Source organism: Eleginops maclovinus, chromosome 21 (assembly GCF_036324505.1).
Source record: "Eleginops maclovinus isolate JMC-PN-2008 ecotype Puerto Natales chromosome 21, JC_Emac_rtc_rv5, whole genome shotgun sequence".
In the NCBI taxonomy this organism is placed as follows: domain Eukaryota; kingdom Metazoa; phylum Chordata; class Actinopteri; order Perciformes; family Eleginopidae; genus Eleginops; species Eleginops maclovinus.
In genome coordinates this window covers 14,289,658-14,311,780 of record NC_086369.1, presented here as the reverse complement: position 1 = coordinate 14,311,780, position 22,123 = coordinate 14,289,658, and the positions used below count along the sequence as shown (strand labels likewise).

Sequence of the window (22,123 nt, the reverse complement as noted above, 5' to 3'; positions counted from 1 at the left end):
AGTGCTAGAGCCATATCTCTACCTTATCTCTGCTAGCCGTCAGAAAACAGAAAGCTCCATGTTTCCATGCATTAGACTCCTGGCCCCTGACACGCCACTTGAAAATCTCACAGCCCCTCAAAACAGTTGAGCGGGAAAATAAAACAGCAAAGATATCATTTAATCAAATGAAACGCAGGTTACCGGGTTGCAGTGATATCACTTTTTGAAGTGTGTTCAGATTCTGTGTCATATCGAAGAAAATGTCAGCCGTGAAAATTATGGAAATGCATTTTGGCATTGTGACAACAAATGTCAACCAATGTGAGATCACTCTGTGACGAGCACAACGCGTCATTAACTGTGTTTGAATAGCCATCAGATTTGAAGGGGCTGTGACATTTTCTACCCCGATGGTCTCTGGGTATCGAACCCCATGAAGATATCCCGTTGTGTTTTTGCTCCAATTATGCCAAAGCACTTCTCCGATGGCTGTAAAAGGAAGTATTGATTGTCCTTAAAGTTGTAACAAAAAAGTGAAGACAGGGTGCTGAATATGTTAACAATTTGTTGAAAAAGGAAAAATCAATATTCAAATGACTCCTTTTATTGATTTATAATTAAGTCTTAATTGCGGCTAGGCTGGTATGTTCAAACTGCCGCGTGGCGTTAGTCGGGGAAGATAGAGGAACGGCATTCATACAGTTTAACAGTGGTGGTCGCCCAGACATTGATTCAGCCGTTTTGCGGTGCCTTTGGCATGTTCTGACGATATAAATGCACCTGCATTCTAGGAAACACAGACACGCACACACGCACAAACAACTACACACACACCCTAACTGAAGTAACACAGCATAATTAACCTTCATCCGGGAAAAGTCAGGGCTGCCTTATCTGCAAACTTGACTGTGCATATGTGTGTGTGTGCTTGTGTGTACGTGTTGTAATTACACCATTAGGTGTGGAACTGATTGTCTTCAGATGGGGTTGGTGGAGGTATTATTCTGGACAAAATAAGTGAGTGAAAGGAATGTGTGTGAAATGTATGCTTGTCTAAGCTTACGTGCAGATTTATTTTATCCCGCTGCCTTTATTTGAGATCCAAGTGTTTATGTTTGTCTATGTGCTTCAACCCATGTGGCAATGTCTGTGTTCATGCTCAAAGCTGTGTGTGTATTTTTCCCCACGGGCCTAATCAGGTATCAGATACCTTTTGTTTTGGGAGCTCATTGATGGATGAAATCTTTATCTGTGCTATTGATCAGGAGGGCGCAGGTCCTAAACTGTCTGTCTAGCTGCCTGCCTGCTCCGGCTCTAACAAGATTGCCAGGGCCGAGTATATCAGTTAACATTTAATCAATGGCAGCTTAAGACACTGGGGCTAAGGGAAAGAAGCCCACCGCTTCAGCCCCCTGCCCCAAACCATTTCCCAGGATTGAATGGGAACTATATGTGTGTGTGTGTGCGAGGGGTTCCAGATGATTACAAGGGATTGGGTCTGGTTGATCACATGTCTTCAGGGGACAGAGGTGTGAGTGTGTGTGCGTCAGTGTTTACAGGCATGCGAATGCGGGCTTGTCGATACATGTTAATATGTCAAAAACGCCGGAGGGGGTGGTGTGCGCTGCCCATTCCCCGCTGAAGAAAATAGGAAAACTGAAGACTGATGCGCTGGAAAAAAAGAAATTGCCATTCAAATCAAGTGAAGGCTTCAAATTGAACACGCCTTTGTAAAAAAGACACACACACACACACACACACACACACACACACACACACACACACACACACACACACACACAGACAGATATGACATATCAGGCAATGCTTGATTTCTTTTTTTTGCCCCGCTTGCAAAAAGCCCCGTGATGGTAAAATGTAAAACAGTAGAGTCAGCAAAAAGAAATATGATCAGACTTTTTTTTCTTGCTTTTTATTTTACCACCCGCTCATCTTACTGTAAATGAAACCCCATCAGATCTGAGAGGCACATCCTTCATCTCCCATCTTTATCTTATTCATGCTATCGCTGGATCTCATCATCAACATCTATCATTTTGAGAGAATTAAAGAAATGCATACAGCAGTTGGCTGTCCGCATTGTGTGTGTGTTTGTCAGGGGCTTACTCTGACTGGGGAAGCCCCTTTCACGTCCCTGCCTTTCGTCCAAAGCCTGGGAGATTCCCACCACCAAAAATCAATGTGTGTGAGAGCATATGTGCGCCAGTGTGTGTGTCAAGGTTTTGTAAGACAAATCTCTCCAGCGTGCGCCGCTTTAGTGCTATTGAACCAAGCTTCGATCACTCGGCCACTGTGAATAATGCAAGGGAGGCTACTGCTCACTTACAGCACAGGATGCTTGCGCGTGTGTGTTGGTGGGTGTGTGTGTGTGTGTGTGTGTGTGTGACAGGATGGCCCGTTTTTCCTTCTTGAAAATGCAACAGGGCAGTTCTTCGACGTTCCTCCACTTGGCCCTCTTAATCTCGTGTCAGATACAGGAACTCCCACATTGATACTGTCTCTTTGAGTGTGTGCTCCACATGTGTGTGTGTGTGTGTACGCTGGAGGCTTCTACAGTAGACGGGAAGAGCTTAACTCAAGCAGACAGCTCCGGCCTGCACTTTGACACACCCTGACTCATTACATACAGCCTGCACAGAGTGGAATATTGTCATTAAAAAAGACAATTAGATATGAAGTCAAGGGAGCATCACTTACACACACATGGACACACACGCCTGCAAACACACAGCGCAGGAAATATAGGTGAACTCATCTTCATATCCCCAGGTATATGAAGCGGAGATATTAATAATCAGGGAGATAGAGAGTAATTAAAATGATTCCAAATGACGAGTGTGTGTTTGTGTGTGCGTTTCTGTTAATTAAACTGAAGGATTTGATATGACACAAACCGTACTGCTTTAATGGTGTCCTATACTTGATGTGGCTGGAGGGGACAACAGTCTATGGGGTTATAGGGAGAGACAGGGCGACACACGCACACAAACAGATCCAGCTGTTCATCGGTGTTGCCTTAGAGGAGCATCTCTTTTTTCGACATAATTATCTGTGTCATCACTTATGAGGCAATTAAACAAACATCAGTTCCTATTTCCTCTCCTCTCCTCTTACTCATCGTCTTCTCTCCTGCCATCTGTGCACCCATCGCCTTTCCTCTGCTCTTTTTTTTTATTTAATCGACTCTTTGCTCCTCTCCTCACCCCCCTCTCCTCCTCTTCCTCCCCTCCTGTGTGACTCCAGACAAGGTTTCAATTTCAGCATGCTGATTGTCTCATTGCCGACTCTATGCATGTCTAACACTTACTGGCACTCTGGGGACCGGCAATACACACCATAGAATGCCTATTACACTCCCACACGTTTCTGGTGAGTGTATGTGAGTGTATGTGTGTGTGTGTGTGTGTGTGTGTGTGTGTGTGTGTGTGTGTGTGTGTGTGTGTGTGTGTGTGTGTGTGTGTGTGAGAGGTGATGAGGGTGTAAAATGCCTATTACGCTGAGAGTCTGGTCTCTCTTACACTGGAGAGAATTCTCCGGCGCCTAAAGAGCAGAAAATTGCAACGCTCCTCTTCCTCACTCTCCATTAACCTGCTTTTGAAACAAAGGCCTGATCAAGGTGTATGTGTGTGTGTGTGTGTGTGTGTGTGTGTGTGTGTGTGTGTGTCCTTGCCCATTAGCCCTGTGTGCCATCATAAGTAAAGCACCTTGAGGGCCCAACCAAGCAGAAACCCAAGTCTTTCTGCATACCTTACGTCTCCTTTGTTTTTATGTTATTTGATACTCTTGTAAAGGCTACTTTATGGAACCATATTGCTCTATTGAGTCACTGAAAATGTGTAAAATGTATGTTTTATGCCCCTAAATTTACTTGCCAGTCATTTCCTTTTTTCTACCATTCTTAAAATAGCAAAGGAAGATGGCATCTTGCAAAGAGCTCGGAGATGACTAAAGCAGCGGGCATATTTGTCTAATTTGCACAAAGACATCCACATCAAAGCACAGATCAGGAGCAAGGCTCATTCAATGGATTTTTATCAGTCCATCCATTGCTTGTTCTTTTCCCCCAGCACCCTTTTTTCCTCTTTCTGTCACATTCCTCTTTCTCTCTCTGTTCTCAGAGTGTTATTAGGACTTGATAAAAGCGAAAGGGATGTCATGACATGAGACCCCCTGTTAGCATTAGGAGGTGGAAGAGCGGGAACGAGGGGAGAAAAAAAGGGAGAGAAAAAGATGAAAGAGATTTGTCTGGAAATTATTGCTCACAAGGCATTGATTCTCTGCTTTAATCTCACACAGTGTGCTCAAATTTCCTATTAGGGAGATGAAGAAAGGCAGGGAGATGGGTCTTATTCGCATAGGTGGGGAGGTGAGGCTTGCCAGCCTCTCAGTGTTTCTGAGGCCACACATTACATATTATTTCCCTTATTCTAAAAAGGAGAATCAAAGTCTGGCATCTTTTTTTTGCTGTCTTGCTTTAAAGGCCATTAGTGCTCTGTAAGTAAACATGGGAGAGGAAAAGCTATTGCTACAGAACCGCTGGAGGGTCATATAGACAGGCACACACATACGACAAGCCACTGACAGCTGCTATAGCTGCAAAGCTTCCTCCGGTTAGCGATGATTAGCCTTTGCTATAGGTAATCAATAGCTGCTATCAATTCCATACCTCCCACTGATGGATGAGGTAAAGAAAACAGAGAGGAGAGTGAGGATAAGGGAGCAATAGAAGGAAATAAATTGTTGCGGCTACAAGGAATGGCAGAAATTCTACCTGACAATACTGGCTCCTGAAGTAAAGGTCCTGCTCTCCTCTTTGTGTGTGCATATAGTCTGCTTTAAATGTCCATCTGTGAATAGTATCATCGCGCTATGAGATTAGTGGCTGCTTGGACCCAGCGAGCGCATTGCCTGGTTACCACGGCTCCGGCTCCACACAACCCTCCTCCCATCAGCAGATTGTTTGTCTTAATGCTGTGTGACATGGCCCATTGTTTTGTCCATCTGTGGTTAAGAGTCAATGGACAGAGGGTGTATGAGGGGATCGGGGAGCGAAAAGAATGGAGGTGAGGGAGACGAAAATAAAGAAGAGCAGGGGTGAAAAGGGAGGGGGAGGAAAGATGAAGGCAGGAAAAAAGAAAGGAAAGATGGGAACCAGAGCTGAGAGGTGAAAAAAATATTGAAATAGAAAGGTCAGAAAGAGAATGAGAGTAAGGGAAAACATGCAATAACCCCTCAATATGGTCCTTGGACTTTACATTCACCACTTCCTTTTCCAGGACCTTTCAGCTCCATATGGAGCGGGGCCCTAAGCTCTTTGTGATATCCCTGACGTGAAAGACTCCTGGCCCTGTGACGCCAGTCCCCTCTTCAAAGGGTTAAGTCATATTTAGTATGCGTCCTCATAGCCCCATGGCTTTGTATTGTAAATAAGACTAATGTGGCATTGGTCAGGTATGCTAATTCAGATAATCAGTGCAATTTCTGCAAATTATAACTGTCAGTGTGGTGGGCACAGAACCTTGGCGGAAAACATGAGGGAACAATTTAGCTTGGGTAATACCCCTCCACCAAAGAGCTGCTCAACTCAAAGAAAAACAATCGGCCTGAGCCCATACCGCCCCGACACACCATTTCAAAAATAGTTTATGGTGAACGAGGCTCATTTTTCTGAGGCACAAGTCAGCCTGCTGCCCTTTTTTCCCTATGTGCACACACAGACCGCAGAGTAATTATAATTTGCTTGGATGGAATTATTCAAAAAATGACCACATCTTTTACTCCCTCAGCCATAGAGAATATGGTTTTGGGAAATTTGGGGTAAATTGCTACTTGCCGAAAATATAATAATATACATATATGAATGTGTCTTATTTTGATTTGACAAATGATTTAAAATGCTGTGTATTGTCTCCAGCTAATTGTACAGCAATAAAAAACGGCAGAGTTCACAGAAATCCTCCTGGGTAACATCACATCACTCAATCAGAATAGATCTCCCCAGAAAGTGCTTTTTATTCATGTTGGGCACATAAAATAACATTCCAAGGTTTTATGACGCGAGGAATGGATCCCGCCTGACTGAGATCTGTGGACTTTACCTTTTATGTAAGTAACTTTCTGTTTCGCAGTAAATGAGAGAGAAAAGGTCACGTATAATTTATTAACTGTAGGCAATCAGCTTTTTGTAAGCAAATCAATATGCGATATAATTGGCTGCCCTAACCTATTAAACTTCTAATCAAAACACAGATATCTAAAGGATGCAGGCTTTAAAAGATGGCATTTGCAGCGCAAGCACAAACAGTAACTAAAAATGGACAAAATGTCCTTTAATGAGTCAGTCCGCGGCTTCTACCTACTGCATTCGGACTTGAAAAAGAAAATGGCCACCGCTGCGCTAACTCCAGCGGTTAGCTAGATCTGGGTGTGTGTGTGTTGCATCCTTTCTCTCACTCCTCCGGCCATCCGTGAATGTTTATGTAATGGCCACAAATTACTGAGACAAACCCTGGAAATAGACTTCTGTCTGAGGAGAGACCTTCTTTTAAAAAAAAAAAAAGAGGAAGACAACCGCTGGAATGGAGAAACCACCCCCACTACCCAGAGGAAAAAAAAGTACAAGATGAAGGAGTGAAAGTGAGGGAGGAGGGAAAACTTAATACCTCAAAATATGCCTCGGTGTCATCACATCATAATGTTCTTACAGCAGAGCCCTTTCCCACATTGGAAATTGAATGATCGTTTTGGGTGCGTTTGCTCAGTTTTGTGTGCGTTACATTTCGGGAACAAGGAATGTCAGCGCACTCGGAAACAGACAAGATGGCACTTTTTCTCTCAGCCCATGCTCCATCACTTCCTGCTGGAAGCACAGGCACATATAAGGATAATAAGTGTCCATTAGCTCCGTCTTTAGCCTACAGCTGCTTTCTAAATGGTTAGCACAGCTACACTAATTTAAATAGGACCAAAAATGACCCAGAGCCTTATCACTCAGAGAAAACAAAAGGCTCTGGATACACACACATGCACACACTCGCACACGCACACATGGTAAAAGTGTTGTCGGTCTCTTTAAGTCAGAAGAGGTCTTTTGTTTAAAAGGGGGACTTAGACAAAGAGGGTCCTCTCCCTCCCTCTTTAATGCATGTTGGGTGGTGGCGCTGGGAGGGGGGTTAGGGTTGGAGGGATGGAGGCTTGTGGGTGGTGGTGGTGGTGGTGGGGTGGAGGGATGGTTGACAGACCGGGCTCTCAGAAATAATTACCTCCATAAGATCCCATCTCCCTTTTTCTTTTTGTAAGGGACAGAGCGAACTAAGGGGGGAAAATGACAGAAAGTACAGTATGCAGAGGACTCGGTGTTTCTGCTCGGTCTGGCTTATGAGGAGCTTTACACATGATGGAACACAAGGCTAATGGGCAAAGATACACTAATACACACACACACACAGTTCTTTATGGCTGAACAAATGGTCAGATGATTGAGACCGAGGCAGCAACAGTCAGAGGGAGAAAACAACTTAACTTCAGAGACTGTTAATGTCCCCAAAAATACAGCTAAACAAATTGTTCAGATTATAAAATCGATGATGGAATACCCATGACTCGCGATCTGTCATATTTTTCTTTTTCTGCTTGAATTTTACTCAACAGCTCTATTCAGGGCATAACTTCATTACAGAGAAAAACAGGGCACAAAAAAATCTAATATCTCTAACAACTGTTGGAAGACCCTCAAAGCAAAATGGCTTCCAAGTCCTCCATGTTGAGAGGCAATTCATTTATGCTTCTGATGCAAACTGGCATTTTTTATAAACTCAATTTTCTTTAACACTTCTAATTGTACACACAGACAAACGATTTATCTCAGCAATGCGGGCACAGTGGGTTCATTGTCCCCGGAGAACACGGCTAAAAGACCAGGGTAAAAAGTTTTCGCTGTGCAGTGAGGAGAGTTACTGTTTGCACATGTAACAGTACACACACACACACACACACACACACACACACACACACACACACACACACACACACACACACACACACACACACACACACACACACACACACACACACACACACACACACACACACACACACACACACACACACACACACACACACACACACACACACACACACACACACACACACACACACACACACACACACACACACACACACAATGCTGTTTACCTAGTGTAAAGGATGAGATGTCTGGGCCCAGGTTTGGGGAATTACAGACTCAAAAGATAACAAAGACGGAAAGGTTCTCAAATAAACATGCGCCGGCCAACACATGTATTGACACGCACACAATGCAGTCCGGCAGAAATGTTCACTGTACACTCCTGTCTTTGTTCAAAACACCTATACCCTTACGCTGCGCCTCTGCAGTCCTGTATCCTTAATTAGGCCATAAAATCAGCATCAAAATTGTTTAATGAAAGCCATTCACATGTACATAAAGTCCAGAGCATTAGAACTCTTATTCCCAAATGGGCCTATAATTATCTGGCTCAGTGCCAGGTCCCAGGCTTTAAGAGAAAGATACCGGTCAGCACTTAAATTAATCTTTTTCATACCAGTCTCTAATGAACAGAAAGTGCTCGAGTCAGGAGTTGCAGCCCCAGAAAACTAACAGCATGCATACACATGCACGTACACACAAATTGAGGGTCCTTAAACCAAACACTGGCTGGAATTGTTGCCTACTATAGAGCCTTTTCCATCGGTGAGAATATTCACATCATCTATCATTTTAGGAGCCCAACGCTGCTATAACGTATCCTTTCTTCTACAGAACATAACCTACTATAGGAGGTACTGTTTGCAGAAAGCTCAAAGGGTTCATCTAAGGAAAAAAAACCCAGCTAAAAATATACAAAAATCTGACAGAACTTTTGAACATGAATGTGAGCCCGATTTATTACATTAACTCTCAGTGTTTGATCTCTGGCTGAAACACTCTTACCCCTCCCTCCGCCTACACCTGCCAAATGTGTATGGTCTACAAGGAAATACTTTTGAAACATTTACAGCGTACCCTGTGAAAGAATACTGTTGTTCTAAAAATTATATAGAGTGGGCAAAAGGAGGGCATCCAAAAAAAGTGGCTTAGCATTTTGGACCTGCCAGCGTCCGCTTAAGCTTTGCACTAGCTTCCTCATGGAAATTCACCATGTGGCATCAAAGCCAAGGTATAAAACGGGGGCCCGAGCAACAAATATGGTGTGTTTTAAGAGTGGAACATTTGAAATAGGTGAAGCAGGCGAATATTGCTTATGACAGGTCTAAAACCTGGTTGTGCTCACGGGTTTGAGAGGTAGAAAGAAAAAAAGGCTTGGAGCTGGGCTTGTGTTCTTTATTTAAATAAAAGCCGGACAGGAGCAGCAAAGAGAGGGAGATGGAATAACCAGGACAAAGAAGGAGAGAAAGGGGGATGCAAAAGGAGAGCAGGAGAAAGCGAGAGGAGGTAGTGGTGGTGGTGGTTGGGGGGGGGGGGGGTATGTAAACTGCACGGTAATGATTTATCTAAGCATGCTTTTCTGCTGCACCCCAAGTCTCACCGAAACTTTGATCCATGTGTAATTAAAACCAAACGTACGCCGGCTACAGTCTCCATTTCAGGATTGGGAGCTCTTCTTCTGTTCGTGTGTGTGTGTGTGTGTGTGTGTGTATGTGTGTGTGTATGTGTGTGCGTTGGGATTCACATGTGTTTCTAAGCGCTGGGCCCCCATCTGTTTTGGGAGTACATGTACAGTATAAACAGAACACTTTGGGGAGCACACATACATACACACACACACACACACACAGATGGATGTATGGACTAATGCTATTCTGGAATGCTATTCAAAACGTGTTACCCCCCTTTAAAACCCCATCCCACCCGCTCCTTCAGGTCAAGCAAAGCAAAAACAAGTTAAGCGCTCATTTTCTCCCGGCAGCATTAACATAGGGATGACTAAATAATGGACCCTGACTCTTGGTCTTCTGGTTTAAATTACAGCAGAGCCCCCTCCCCTTACACCCTGCAACCCCTCACCAACCATCCAACCCCCACTCAAAGAAAAACGATTAATCTTTTTTTTTTTTTGTCTCTCTGAATGTTTTACAGTTCTGTTACACTTATTAGCTGCTGGCAGGACGGAGAGTCTTAAATGAAAGCCAAATTGCTTTGGTCATGAGAAAGGAAATGAAAGCTCACTCCAGGGAGAGACTGTGTAGCTGTAGCATACGTGTGTGTGTGTGTGTGTGTGTGTGTGTGTGTGTGTGTGTGTGTGTGTGTGTGTGTGTGTGTGTGTGTGAGTAACGTATGTGTGTACAGGCCTTTTCACTATGAGATACTCCCAAGGTGAAATTTCATAAGCTGACTGCTTGCCTGCCTGGGATGTCCCTGTGCACAGGACAGTGTGTGTATTTGTGTGTGTGTGTGTGTGTGTGTGTGTGTGTGTGTGTGTGTGTGTGTGTGTGTGTGTGTGTGTGTGTGTGTGTGTGTGTGTGTGTGTGTGTGTGTGAGAGTGTGTGTGTGTGTGTGTTGCACATATAAGCGCGGCAGCCTAATAGGAACAGTATGCTCATTTTGGAGAGATTAGGAGGAATGGACGGGTCTGTATCGAGAGACGTGATCTGGATATGAAGGCCAAAGGAGGGAGGCAGTGAGGGAGGGAGGTTTGACAGAATAAAGAGGGAGTGGTGCAGAAAAAAAAGAGAAAAAAAGAGTAAAGAAAGATTGATCTGACTTCAAACCAAGAAAACGGACCCCGACTTTAAAACACAAGAAAAACGTCAGGGTGTGTGTCAGAAAGAAGGAAGTTGATGCGAAAACTATCAGAAAAGTAACCTCAGAAATCTAAAGAATCTACATCCTAAGCAGACGGAGCAGGTTAAGAAGCACTGACCTTGGCTGGAGGGGCTCTCCTTGACGTGGAACAGCTCGTGGAAGCTCAGTCCATCCTCGTCCCCTCCCAGGCCCTGCTGGTGCAGCTGCAGTTTCCTCAGCCCTTCGTTCTGCTGGTGGCGAGCCGAGCGGGCGTGCTGCACCAGGTTGAGGCGGGCCTTGGTGGAGTAGTCACACAGCGTGCAGTAGTAGACACACGACTCCAGGCTGTACGCGCTGTCCTGCTTCTGCAAGTGCTGTGGAACACAAGACAGGAGGGTGCAGATGTGAGAGAGTTCATGTTTAACTGCGTCCTGTGGTAAAATTCAAGGGAGATATTGTTCTCGCAGCTACATTTGTTTCCTCTTTTAAAAGTTTGGTTGCAAAATTCCCAAAGCAAAAAAAGCCAGAAAAACCTGTTGTCAAAACATGAACACAGGGAACGGGTAGATTGATAGGCCAATAATTGTATTGTTTTTGCAGTTCAGGATATAAATCTTTGGTCGTATATAATGTTCTGCTGTTTATTTAAACAGTTTAGTAGGCAATGCTAGAAATAAGCTACCAACTACTTATCAACCAACTCATCTAGAGCAATAAATCCTCTGGAAAGCCTTATTATTATCACAGTAACAAAAGGGGTTTGGATTTTCTGTTCACACACTACACCTAAATGAACTGGACATGTTTTAGGTGACATAAAGATTACCAGCGCACAGGAAGTCAGACGAGGGGTTGAGTTCAGAACACTGTTTTTGTCTTTAGCATGCACATTGTCCGGCTCTGCTCATTGTAGGCAGCTGCAGGGGTTTCTCATTCAACGTGTGCTGTCAGTTGCAAGCCCTTAATTTCCAGTTGCCTCTTTAATGGCATTGCAGCCATGCAAAGCTACCCCCTACCTCGACGTGTGCATGTGCACAAACACACACACGCACGCACTCACACACACACACACACACAGCCCCCATCCCACCTTGCCCTACTCCCATACACCCAGTCAAGCCAAGCATATCAAGTGTGCCTCTGTTGTTGCTGCCGGGCTAATGAACAATGCACAAAAACAAAAGACCAGGCCAAGCTTTTATTATCTGATCCTCTGTGGAGGGAGGGGGGAGGAAAGAGAGCAAGGCAAAGAGACACAGAGGTGGCTCATGATGGTTAGTTTCTGCTTTGTTAAGATTTATTCATACAGCCATGTGAGAAACAGGTGCAGGCTTCTATGCATGAATTAATACACATAATGGAGTGTGAGAGTGTGTGTGTGTGTGTGTGTGTGTGTGTGTGTGTGTGTGTGTGTGTGTGTGTGTGTGTGTGTGTGTGTGTGTGTGTGTGTGTGTGTGTGTGTGTGTGTGTGTGTGTGTGTGTGTGTGTGTGTGCTAACTCTGTCCCTCTAGCAAGAAGATGTTTCATTTTTGAAGCACATAAGAAGTTGATACTTTCTCATGTTGCCTCATTTTATATGGAGCAGGAAAAGAGACTCAAAAATGTGTGTGTGGGAGGTGTGTGTTGTGGGAGGAGGGGAGGGGGCACAGTTAGCTGCAGGTGTGTGAGTTCTAACCCCCCCCCCCCCTTCCTCCTTTGACAAACAGGGATTAGCAACATAGCTACAGCCGCTAACACATCTTTTCTCTCTCTCTTTCTTTCTTTTGTAGGAAATCTTACGAGGTTTTTCTCACGAGACGGTGGGACGTCCCCTCGCAGTCAGAGGCCCTTTCAGAAGTCTTAAGTTTTAATTAAGTCGGAGTTGTCAGAAGAAAGCTCCCCTAGTCCAGAGCTCAGGGCCATTAATTACAGCTATCTTTGTTTCTCTGTGAAAGGAGGCCTCCCTTGCTCCTTCTCTCTCCTTCTTTCTTAGCCTCTTTTCTTTTTTTTTTACCCTCCCTCCCTCCCTCACAGCAGAACTGGGCTTACTGAGCCTTTTCTGTGCAAACCACACACATGTATATATATATTAAACATGGATGCACAACAAGGATTGAGTTCATATCTTTTCTTTTAAATATATACTTTGGAAAATGTTGCCGATCATGGCTCTGTGCTACGAAACAGTGCATTTCCTAAAATAAAGTTGCTGCCCCTGTTCAAAATGCGGACCAATCATCTTATTCCGACCCTTCATAATGACCACCACCCCCCTCTCATCAATCATTACTTCTATAAAAACACAGACGCTTCACTGCTGCGTGATATTTGTTCTTTCTCGATTCAATCGTGTCTGGACTTCGCTGCAATATACTTTTATTACATGACCACTTGGCTCGAAATGGGGGGCTACTTAGAATCGAATGAAAAAGCTAGTAATCAAACAAGGCTTTGCTTTCCTCCAGTGACAACCTTCAGCATTATATTAACGACTGCCACAGGAGGAAAGTTCATTGGAAATATGCGATGAGACATGGTCATTCTGTTAGCAGGGGAGAAAGCGAGGATGTTGAGAGTCTTTTCAGGAGGTAGCTGGATACATGCTCATTAAGGTAGTTGCACTGGATCCACATTAAAAGTTTCATATAAAACAGAAGTTGCCTAAAATGCCTCGTATGTCCAAACGTATATATTTGTTTTGAGGCTGCGTCGGCGGAGAGTAGCTGGATGATATACTTGGGGTTGAACCGGGCTGCCAGATAGGTTTAGGCCTAATATTAATTCTCTCCCCATCAGCACATTCCAGAGGGTTTGTTTAAGACCTAAACTAGAGGGCTGTCTGTCGCTCTCTGGCACTCTGCAGGCCTGTAATGCAGGCGGTCTGGTGATCACAGGCCAGAACATCCATGATTTATGAACTTTTAAAGGAGCACTTTGACTCCTGCCAGGCGTGGGCTGTGTAATGCATATTCAAACACACAAACACACTGTTCCTGCTCCTGGGTTTGCGCCTGTGTGTGTCTGCTTGAAATGTGTATGTAATTTATGCCGCGGCTGATTTGTGTGTGTGTGTGTGCTGTACATGCATTTTGTGTCATATAATTGTCCGTCTATGCGTGTTGTGCGTGTGGAACAGCAAAAGGCCCATCCCTGTCAATATGGCACCTCTCCAGAGTGCATGGTGGTTAATTGTTGGGAATTAGTGTTTGGCAAACAACCAAATAAGCTAACACTCCCTCTGGGCCAATCAAAATCAGCTAAACAGCATTCCCCGGGTGAACCTAAACAGGCACAGACACCTCCCGATGGGGGAGGAGGTGGGCGTGCACACCCCCATACACACACAGAATGCAAATGATGACACTCGGGACTTCCTGTTTACCTGTCAAAAACACAACATTGTGAGCTGTGTATATGACACACACACACACACACACACACACACACACACACACACACACACACACACACACACACACACACACACACACACACACACACACACACACACACACACACACACACACACACACACACACACACACACACACACACACACACACACACACACACACACACACACACACACACACACACACACACACACACACACACACTTGTATGAAGAGAGGGGAGGAGAGTCAATCTGACAGGTAAAGGAAGCTCCCTTGTGCAGTGGTTTTCTGCTGCAATGTGTGTGTTTGTGTGAGGGTGAGAATGACAGAGGACTGCATTCATTATGCAGAATGAGATGTTTACAAAACACCTTTCTCACACACACACAAACAGAAAGACACACACACACCTCCCCTCCGCTCGCTCCCTGGGTTTGGGGGGAGGAAAGCAGCTCTGCCGTCTCATATTCATTTGCTGTATCTGTGGTGACAAAGCTGCCTCATTAACGGAATCCTTAATAAGCCAAGGCAACGACATCTTCTCACAACTTCTTTTATCTCTCTGTGCCTGGATGGGAAAGTGTGTGTGTGTGTGTGTGTGTGTGTGTGTGTGTTCCGGGGGTTGGTTCAATTTCAATGCTTATTTCCTTATTAATGTATCTGTGTGTGCCTGGTTTTCATGCATCAATAATTTCAACTCTACCTTTTTTTGATTTTACCTCTCAAGTGTGTCTCTTTGTCTTTGCCTGTGATTGTGCGTGTGCACCAGTAACACAACAAAAATATTTGGAAAGCGGTGAGGTTGTGTTTTCCTCCATAAAACAAATGACAAATTAGGGTATTCAGTACAAACATGACTCTTTCCTGTCATTAAGTGTAGAAGCAGGCAGCTAATGAACACTCCACTACCACAGCTATGTCTTAATAACCACTGTGAGTGTGTCAGAGCGTGTGTGTACGGGTTTTATATGTAAAGAATCCGTACATACTTCCTGTTTTCCTATTTGTGTGCGCTGAGAGAGTGTGCATGCATGCAAATGTGCACCCCGCACATTAGGAAAATAAAGACCTTTATCTCCTTTCAACAGAGTTTCTTTTTTAAGGGAAGCTTGTTGTTGAGTATACCTTCCTTCACGTCACCAGCTTCCGGTGCTATCCCCTGGGCCCCCGGGGGCCATCGGAGACAAAAACAGCCCCACTTGGCCCGGCAAACAACAAAAGCGTGTTTTGTTCCTTGAAAGTATTTTAAACACATACCAGCGCTGCCTGGAAGGCTGCCAAGTGTAGAATTCCATCAGTGCTACCACCTCCCTAACACATGTTACTGCTAACCGCCGCTCAGCCCCCCAGACATAGATGTAACGCAAGATCACTACCAATAGATCCGCCGGCAGACTGCACGGCTGTAAGGAGATGCTGAAGGCCCAGGTATGTGCCACCTTGCTTCCGCAGATAAAGAGAGCGGCAAATATAGTGTATGGAGAGACGGATTCAGTGCTGCACACGCACAAAAACAAATATGCAAATAGGAACCACATAGAAAAAAGTGCTGAGTGCACATTGCACACAAATACAGATAAAATGCACATCTCCTACTTTCCTCACTCGCTCCTACAAGGCCACTGTGTGTGATCTAAAGATACCGGAGAAGCAAAACAACTCCAGAAAAAAATCCCCTTACCCGACCTTAATGTTTTTTTCTCCTGTCGGCCGTCTTCTCTTTCTCTTACTTTCATAAATACAAAGAAAAAGATTTCCTACAGCTAAATTGTCTCTCCTGTTACTCTCAGCTGTCTGCTTGCTGGCAGTCACATGTGATCCGAGCTCTGGGGCTTGTCCATGAGGTGCAGGGCCTGTAGGCGAGCTTAGCTGAGGTCATCCAATAATAATAAGCTTCCAATGCGTAATGGCCGACAAGTCAAATAAATGAATTATCACAATCATATGTACTAGCTGTCGGCCGCTCTTCCCAATCCAGTGCTGTCTCCCTGCGTTCAACTTGTTTCACTCTGCTTCTTTATCCTCTACAGTGATAGCAAGGGGAAAATCAGACTTTAAAGTTTGGTTAACAGTCCTGCCTTCCATTTTCTGACTCCCACACATGGACACGCCGACACACACTCACACACACATGGAGCAGTGACGGAAGTGTGTCTGACGGATGGAGCAAAGGTCAATCTGAAGTTCACAGCTTCCTGACCTCTGGCCCCCTTGCTCGGAAAAAAAATCCCTTCTGACTATCTCTTACTCTCTCTTTTTTCCAGGCACAAACACACAAGAGTGATGCAGACCAGAGCAAAAAAAAAAGGGAAAAAGTCCTGTTGATTTACAATCTGATCCATTTCTTCTGGTCGTAATCAGTGAATGTGTTTTAAATATCATTTTTGCGTCTCTAAGCACTGTCGCCAGATGTTTTATAATACACTGCCCCAGCAGTTGGGAATATTCAAGCAGAAAGAGACACCAGAACAAATCTTCATCGGTCTGTGTGCCTTGAAAGCCAGCTCACCTCCACCCCCCGTGAAAATGGATCAGTATTTACATTAGCATTAGATTTAGACGGCATGGTTCAGCCACTTACTCCCTATTAGCCATCCTGACCTTAGCCCATTAGGGTCTAAAAGCCCCAGCTTGTCTCCAACGCAGCCAGGTGAGACTGACCAGACCTCACTGTTTCCCTAAACCATATTGCAACTGTGATTATATTTTCCATCGACTCACAATGGGACAGAGATCATAAAATGCTGAGATGAAGATCATTGAAATGCTAACATGCTTGTGGGATTATCTTTTTCCAGTGCTGCGCGAGGGGGAGGGATACTGCTGAAATGCTAACATGCTTTTGGGTAGGTTTCATCATTTTTCCATTTTTCCCAACATGCAAAGATGCTTTTGGGAAATCAAGCTAAGGCCTAATTGACAGGATCTAAGAAAAACAAAAATAAAGCGGTTGAAAAGCCGGGGCTTCAGCTTATTGGCTGGTAGCATCAAAGAGATTTGAATTACACTGATGTTGTTATATTTAACTAAAACTGAAAGGGAAGAGAGGGGAAAATGATTTTGGTGCCGAGAGGAGCAGCGATTTTTTTTTGCCAAGTTTGTTTTCTTTGCTCGGTTTGTAATGGAGGCTTGCTGAGAGGGAGACAAAAGGAAGGACAGAAACATACAATGAGTGAAACTATATAGATTGAGAGGCGAAGGCGGTGAGAATCTATAACAGAAAGAACAAAAGAACAAGAGACAGAGAGGGAGAGAATGATAGGGAAGAATCTAGTCGAGTGTAGTCGGGTTCAAATCACTAATTACACATTCCTGAGCCTGTGAAGGGGAGTATTGTTTTCCAGTTAGCCCCTACCCTGTCGCATGGTTTCACTTAGCACAAAACAAAAGGTACAGGGAACAAAACACAAGCCTAATACCAGGCCCTGCTAATGACAGAGAAATGGGAGAAATTATCCCTGGGGTGGATCCTCGTGAGAAAATGGCTAGTGATTACTGGACAAAGGGAGTTCATTTTGAAACTGTCACAAAATGGCAGACTGTCTGCTTCTTTCTTTTAAGAGCCAAACCAAGGTGCCATCAAGCTACTTTTATCCTTCGTATTTACATAGAACATAATATATCATGTTACCGAATCCTCATCCTAAAATTTAATATTCAAACTCACTTCAAAAGGTTCGCTCCTTATTCCCAGGAAACAATGAGACTTGTGTGTACAAGCTGTGTCTAAGTGTGTGTGTGTGTGTGCATGTTGGAGTGGTACCTCTGCCAGGAAGAGCACAATGAAAGCACCTCTTCAGCGGCGCCGTTTTGCATATTGCCACAGGAAATCAAATGCCTCGCAGTTGACCTACAAGATGGCACACTTGATCCCTCCCTGCTTCCTTTTACAGAAGGCAGTCGACTCAAGCCTGCGTCTCTCTCTTTTTGTCTGCAGCAAACATTTATAGAGTGACTGTGTCTCCAAAAAGATAACAGCTTCTGCAACGACACGTCACATCAAACTCATGGGACAACCTGGGCTGTTCTGTCTCCCCCCATAAACCTATAATGATGAGTTCTGTGCTGTTCCGGCAACAAAGAGGACCCTACCATTTTCTCCGCAAGACAGGGGGAGTGGGGGGGTAAGCTGATAGCGGTGGCAGCGCTGGGCAGAGTCGCCTGGCTGATAGTGTTTGCCCAGGCCCCGGCCCCGGTCTAAAGGAAGGATATTGTTTTCCCTGAAAAAGCCTCAGCCGCAGTCCGCATACCAGCGTCCACTCAACATACCAATGGGCTCTTTGAAGATTACTCAAATGTTTGCCTTTGTTCCCCCCACCCCCTACCCCATCCGCTCCTACCCCTAGTCCTAACCTACACTCCTGCCAGAACGGGGAAAAAAGAGGAGAAAGGACAGACTTATATCTTTCGAAAAACAGTGGGAAAGCAATACCACCCTCGGCTCAGATTCAAAATGGCCTCTGTAGGGGATGTGCAATCACTGAAAGGAGTAAAAGCATAGTAAACATAAACAATAGAGAGGAGTGTTAATGCATGCAGCAGATACTGTGTAAGGATTCAGGTCACCCATCTGTATGCTGCTTTTAGAGACTCCTGATCCCTGTGCAGGTGAGACCACAATTAAGAGTTGATAAATCCAATGGGTTAATTTAACTAAATGTGCCGAAATACTTAGGACATCTCCAACCCCCCACCCAACCCATATTAATCCCGAACAAGTAAGTGGGCTTTCTATCAGGTCTATTTCAAAGCATTAGGGATTACCTCGCAGAAACTAAGCTGCTTGAACTCGCAGGAGGTCAGCAGTATTGTGCATGCTGCAAGGATGGAGGAGCGGCGGTGGAGACGGACAGACAGCAGGACAGGTCAGTTCCTCTTTCTCCAGCTCTCCAACAACATCCCTCAATCCGTCTCCCTCCCTCTTTTCATCCTTGTCTCTCTCTTTCACCGTATAATCGAATATCTCCCACTACTTATCTATTCACTGAGCACCTAATGGTTAAAATCAATTACAGCTGGAATGCTGAAATGCCGAATACTGGGCCACATGCTGATAATGACGGAGAGAGTGTGAGAAGGAGAGAGGAAGCGACAGAGAGGGAGACTTGGGACCGTTCCAAGGGAGGCACAATTACCTCCAATCGATTGATTATTGATTTGGAAGGGCGTTGAGGAGTATTTCAGTTCAACTTTGTCCATATCAATATCCTGATAGCTTCATGAGAGGGGAAAAGTGGGGTTCTCCTGTCTGAACACCATTAAAAGGCTGATTATTTCAAGAATAAAACACCTACTTGCCTCTAATTGACATGTAAAGAGATAACTTTCAGACAAATTGGGGCACGTAGTTTAATGTCAGGATATTTCAAAGGTAGCGCTAATGAACTTACACAAAAATATTTGTCTGATCTCGCTGCCATGTGATCCGTCTGTGATCAAATCAACATATCAAAAGTGAAGCAGCGTGCTCCGAGAGATCACGTTTGAGATCATGCGCCCTCTTTGATTAGTTCCTTTTTTTGTATTTGAAAAAAAACACTCTTGTTATCTTTGTCCCAATAGGAAGATCAAGAACAAGGAGGAGTTTGAAAAAAAGGAAAAGGAGAAGGAAGAAAAGTGTGTGAGGAGGGGCGGTAAGGAAAGGAGGAGGAGGGAAGTGTGTATTTGGGGAAGGGTGGGAGGGTTCAGATGAGCCAAGGGGGGGAAAGACAAACTCCTGTGAGCTCCTTTGTTCCTGCATCCCTGCGATGTTCCCTTCCTTCTGGAGGTCTGGAAGACACTGACCCCCCTTCCTCTGTACACACTCCATAACCCTCTCTGCTATCGTTCCCATACCTGTCAGCCCCGATCTGCTTCACAGTCCCCTGCACATGGACAAATGGCTTGGCCCCGGCCCTGGACCCGGCCCAAGTGACCCACGGCTCAGAGAGGAGTGGGGATGATTATGAAGAGGATCACATCTGGCTATTAATACCAGAGAACTAGCCTCCTCTTTGTCTTACACCCAGGGAAAAACACCTAAAAGGTAGAATAAAATGGCACCGCGCAGGAGGGGGAAGCTGGCTAGGGTAATTAAACATTACGTATGAGTGTCAATCAGGAGCTGGACCAAAGCTGGACACACGCACACACTAATGCTTTGCCGACCATCTGGTTAAGGCGTTGTGGAGAGAGAATGGGCGAAACTCTTATTAATATCTATGAGGATTATTAGGAAGGCAGGGGGAGGGTGGGGAAGTCCATCTATTCAAACCTTTCTGTCAAACACACAAAGCAACAGCGTACACACACACACACAAACACACACATGCACACACCTGCTTTTATGCTTTAATTAGACGCCACCCCCCCCACTTCACCACCCCCGGACCTCTGAAAGATTTCCATTGTAATCTCCACGCAGGTGAAAGAGGAGACGATTTGAATAATCTACAAACTGGCGTCTCTTTGCCTCGCAGAGGGGGAGAGAAAAAGAACTTGTAGGAGTGAGTAAGGAAGAGACTCTAGAGTTAATTCATTCATGCTGCTCAGGTTTATAGCCCTGAACTCTGGTTGGCAGGGTGCATCATCAGTCTCCATGAAAATCTATATATTGCAGTCAAGTAGCATCTAGTGTGAAGTGTCCGCAAACATTTCTTTTTTCTCTGCAAGAGTGAGACGAGCCCAGTGTCTGGAACAGAGGCTCAAGTGGAAAATAGTAACCAATTGTGTGTGAGTGCAGTTACTGTATGTCTCCATGACTGTATGTAATCGCACACCTCTGTATTTACATATGCATTTATGCAAGTGTGTGTCATAAACGGTGCTGTGCATTTGAAACAGATCTCTGCTCTTCTTTTCTATTCCGGGAACAGGGTACAATAGCTTTTTATGCAAATCTACGGGAGTCAATCTCCTGTCCATTTCCCCGTCACACGAGTCCAAATGACAGTCCAATAATTTGGGCTGCATATATATAGGGCCATTTGATTTTCAAATGAGAGTGGGCAGGGTTGACCCTTGCTAATAGCCGAGGCACAGCGGTAGACTTAATATCACAGATGCATAAGCACAGCCAACTCCACAGAGGGAGATGGAGGAGAATAAAATGTGAGGGGAGGGAGGGAGGGAGGGAGGGGGATTGAAAGAATAAAATGACCAATGGCTGATGAAAAAAAGCAAATAAATATAAATAAATGAGAAAAATACAGAAAGATCTAAAAGAAAGGGAGAATCTTCTTTTGATGCATCTACAACCCAGCCTCTTTTTCTCCCCTTTTTCTTACATCTCTCACTCTTCTCAGCTCTCCCACCCCCCGTTTAATTCCCCCCCACCCTTCGTTTCCCGGCTATGGTGTTGCCAAGAGGATCATGGGTAATGAGATGGCCTATCTGCGGCTCCCCAGGGGAGAGATAGAAAAAGAGAGAGGGAGGAAATAGGAGAATGAGAGAGTCCGGGACAAAACAAAGAGAGAGGGTGAGATGGAGGCAGTGGGAGACAAAAAGAGACACCTTTTAAAAAACTAAAAAAGTCCCTGTCTCGTAAGTATTTTAGAAAGATGCGTTTCAAGACGATTGTAAGGGAAGACAAGGAAGGGGAAAAATAATAATAAGAAGAACAGGGATATGGAAATGTGCAGAGGACCCCAGATTTCCATTTCCGCTTGAATTATGACGGATAGCTGGACAGACAGGGTGGGGTGCTGGTGGCTGAGGACGGTTTTAGATTTTTTTTCGGACGGCCATCTGAGAAACAGGTGCCATGGCCTACCAGACAAAGTGTGTTGGTGTAAATGTGTGTGTATGTGTGTGTGTGTGTGTGGTCCTTGACCATGCCACATTGACCATGAACATTCTCAACTCCTAATGACCCAGGGGCAAGCACGGCCCAGATCTAAACCTCAAAGCTCTGCGGGGACACGCACATACAAACACACATGCTTCGCTACAAACTGAACCTCCTACTTAGCCCTGCAGCACTTGTGAATGGCACTGACAGATTTAC

The 22,123-nt window shown here is 44.8% G+C and overlaps 1 protein-coding gene across 1 annotated transcript in view; it reads right to left on the bottom strand.

Annotated features, from left to right (window-relative positions):
- The window catches only part of zfhx4 (zinc finger homeobox 4), a 76,688-nt gene that overhangs the window by 26,365 nt on the left and 28,200 nt on the right, over positions 1 to 22,123 (bottom strand). The window contains 1 exon segment of the mRNA XM_063912656.1: positions 10,905 to 11,139. Within this exon segment, the coding sequence (XP_063768726.1) occupies positions 10,905 to 11,139 (235 nt within the window).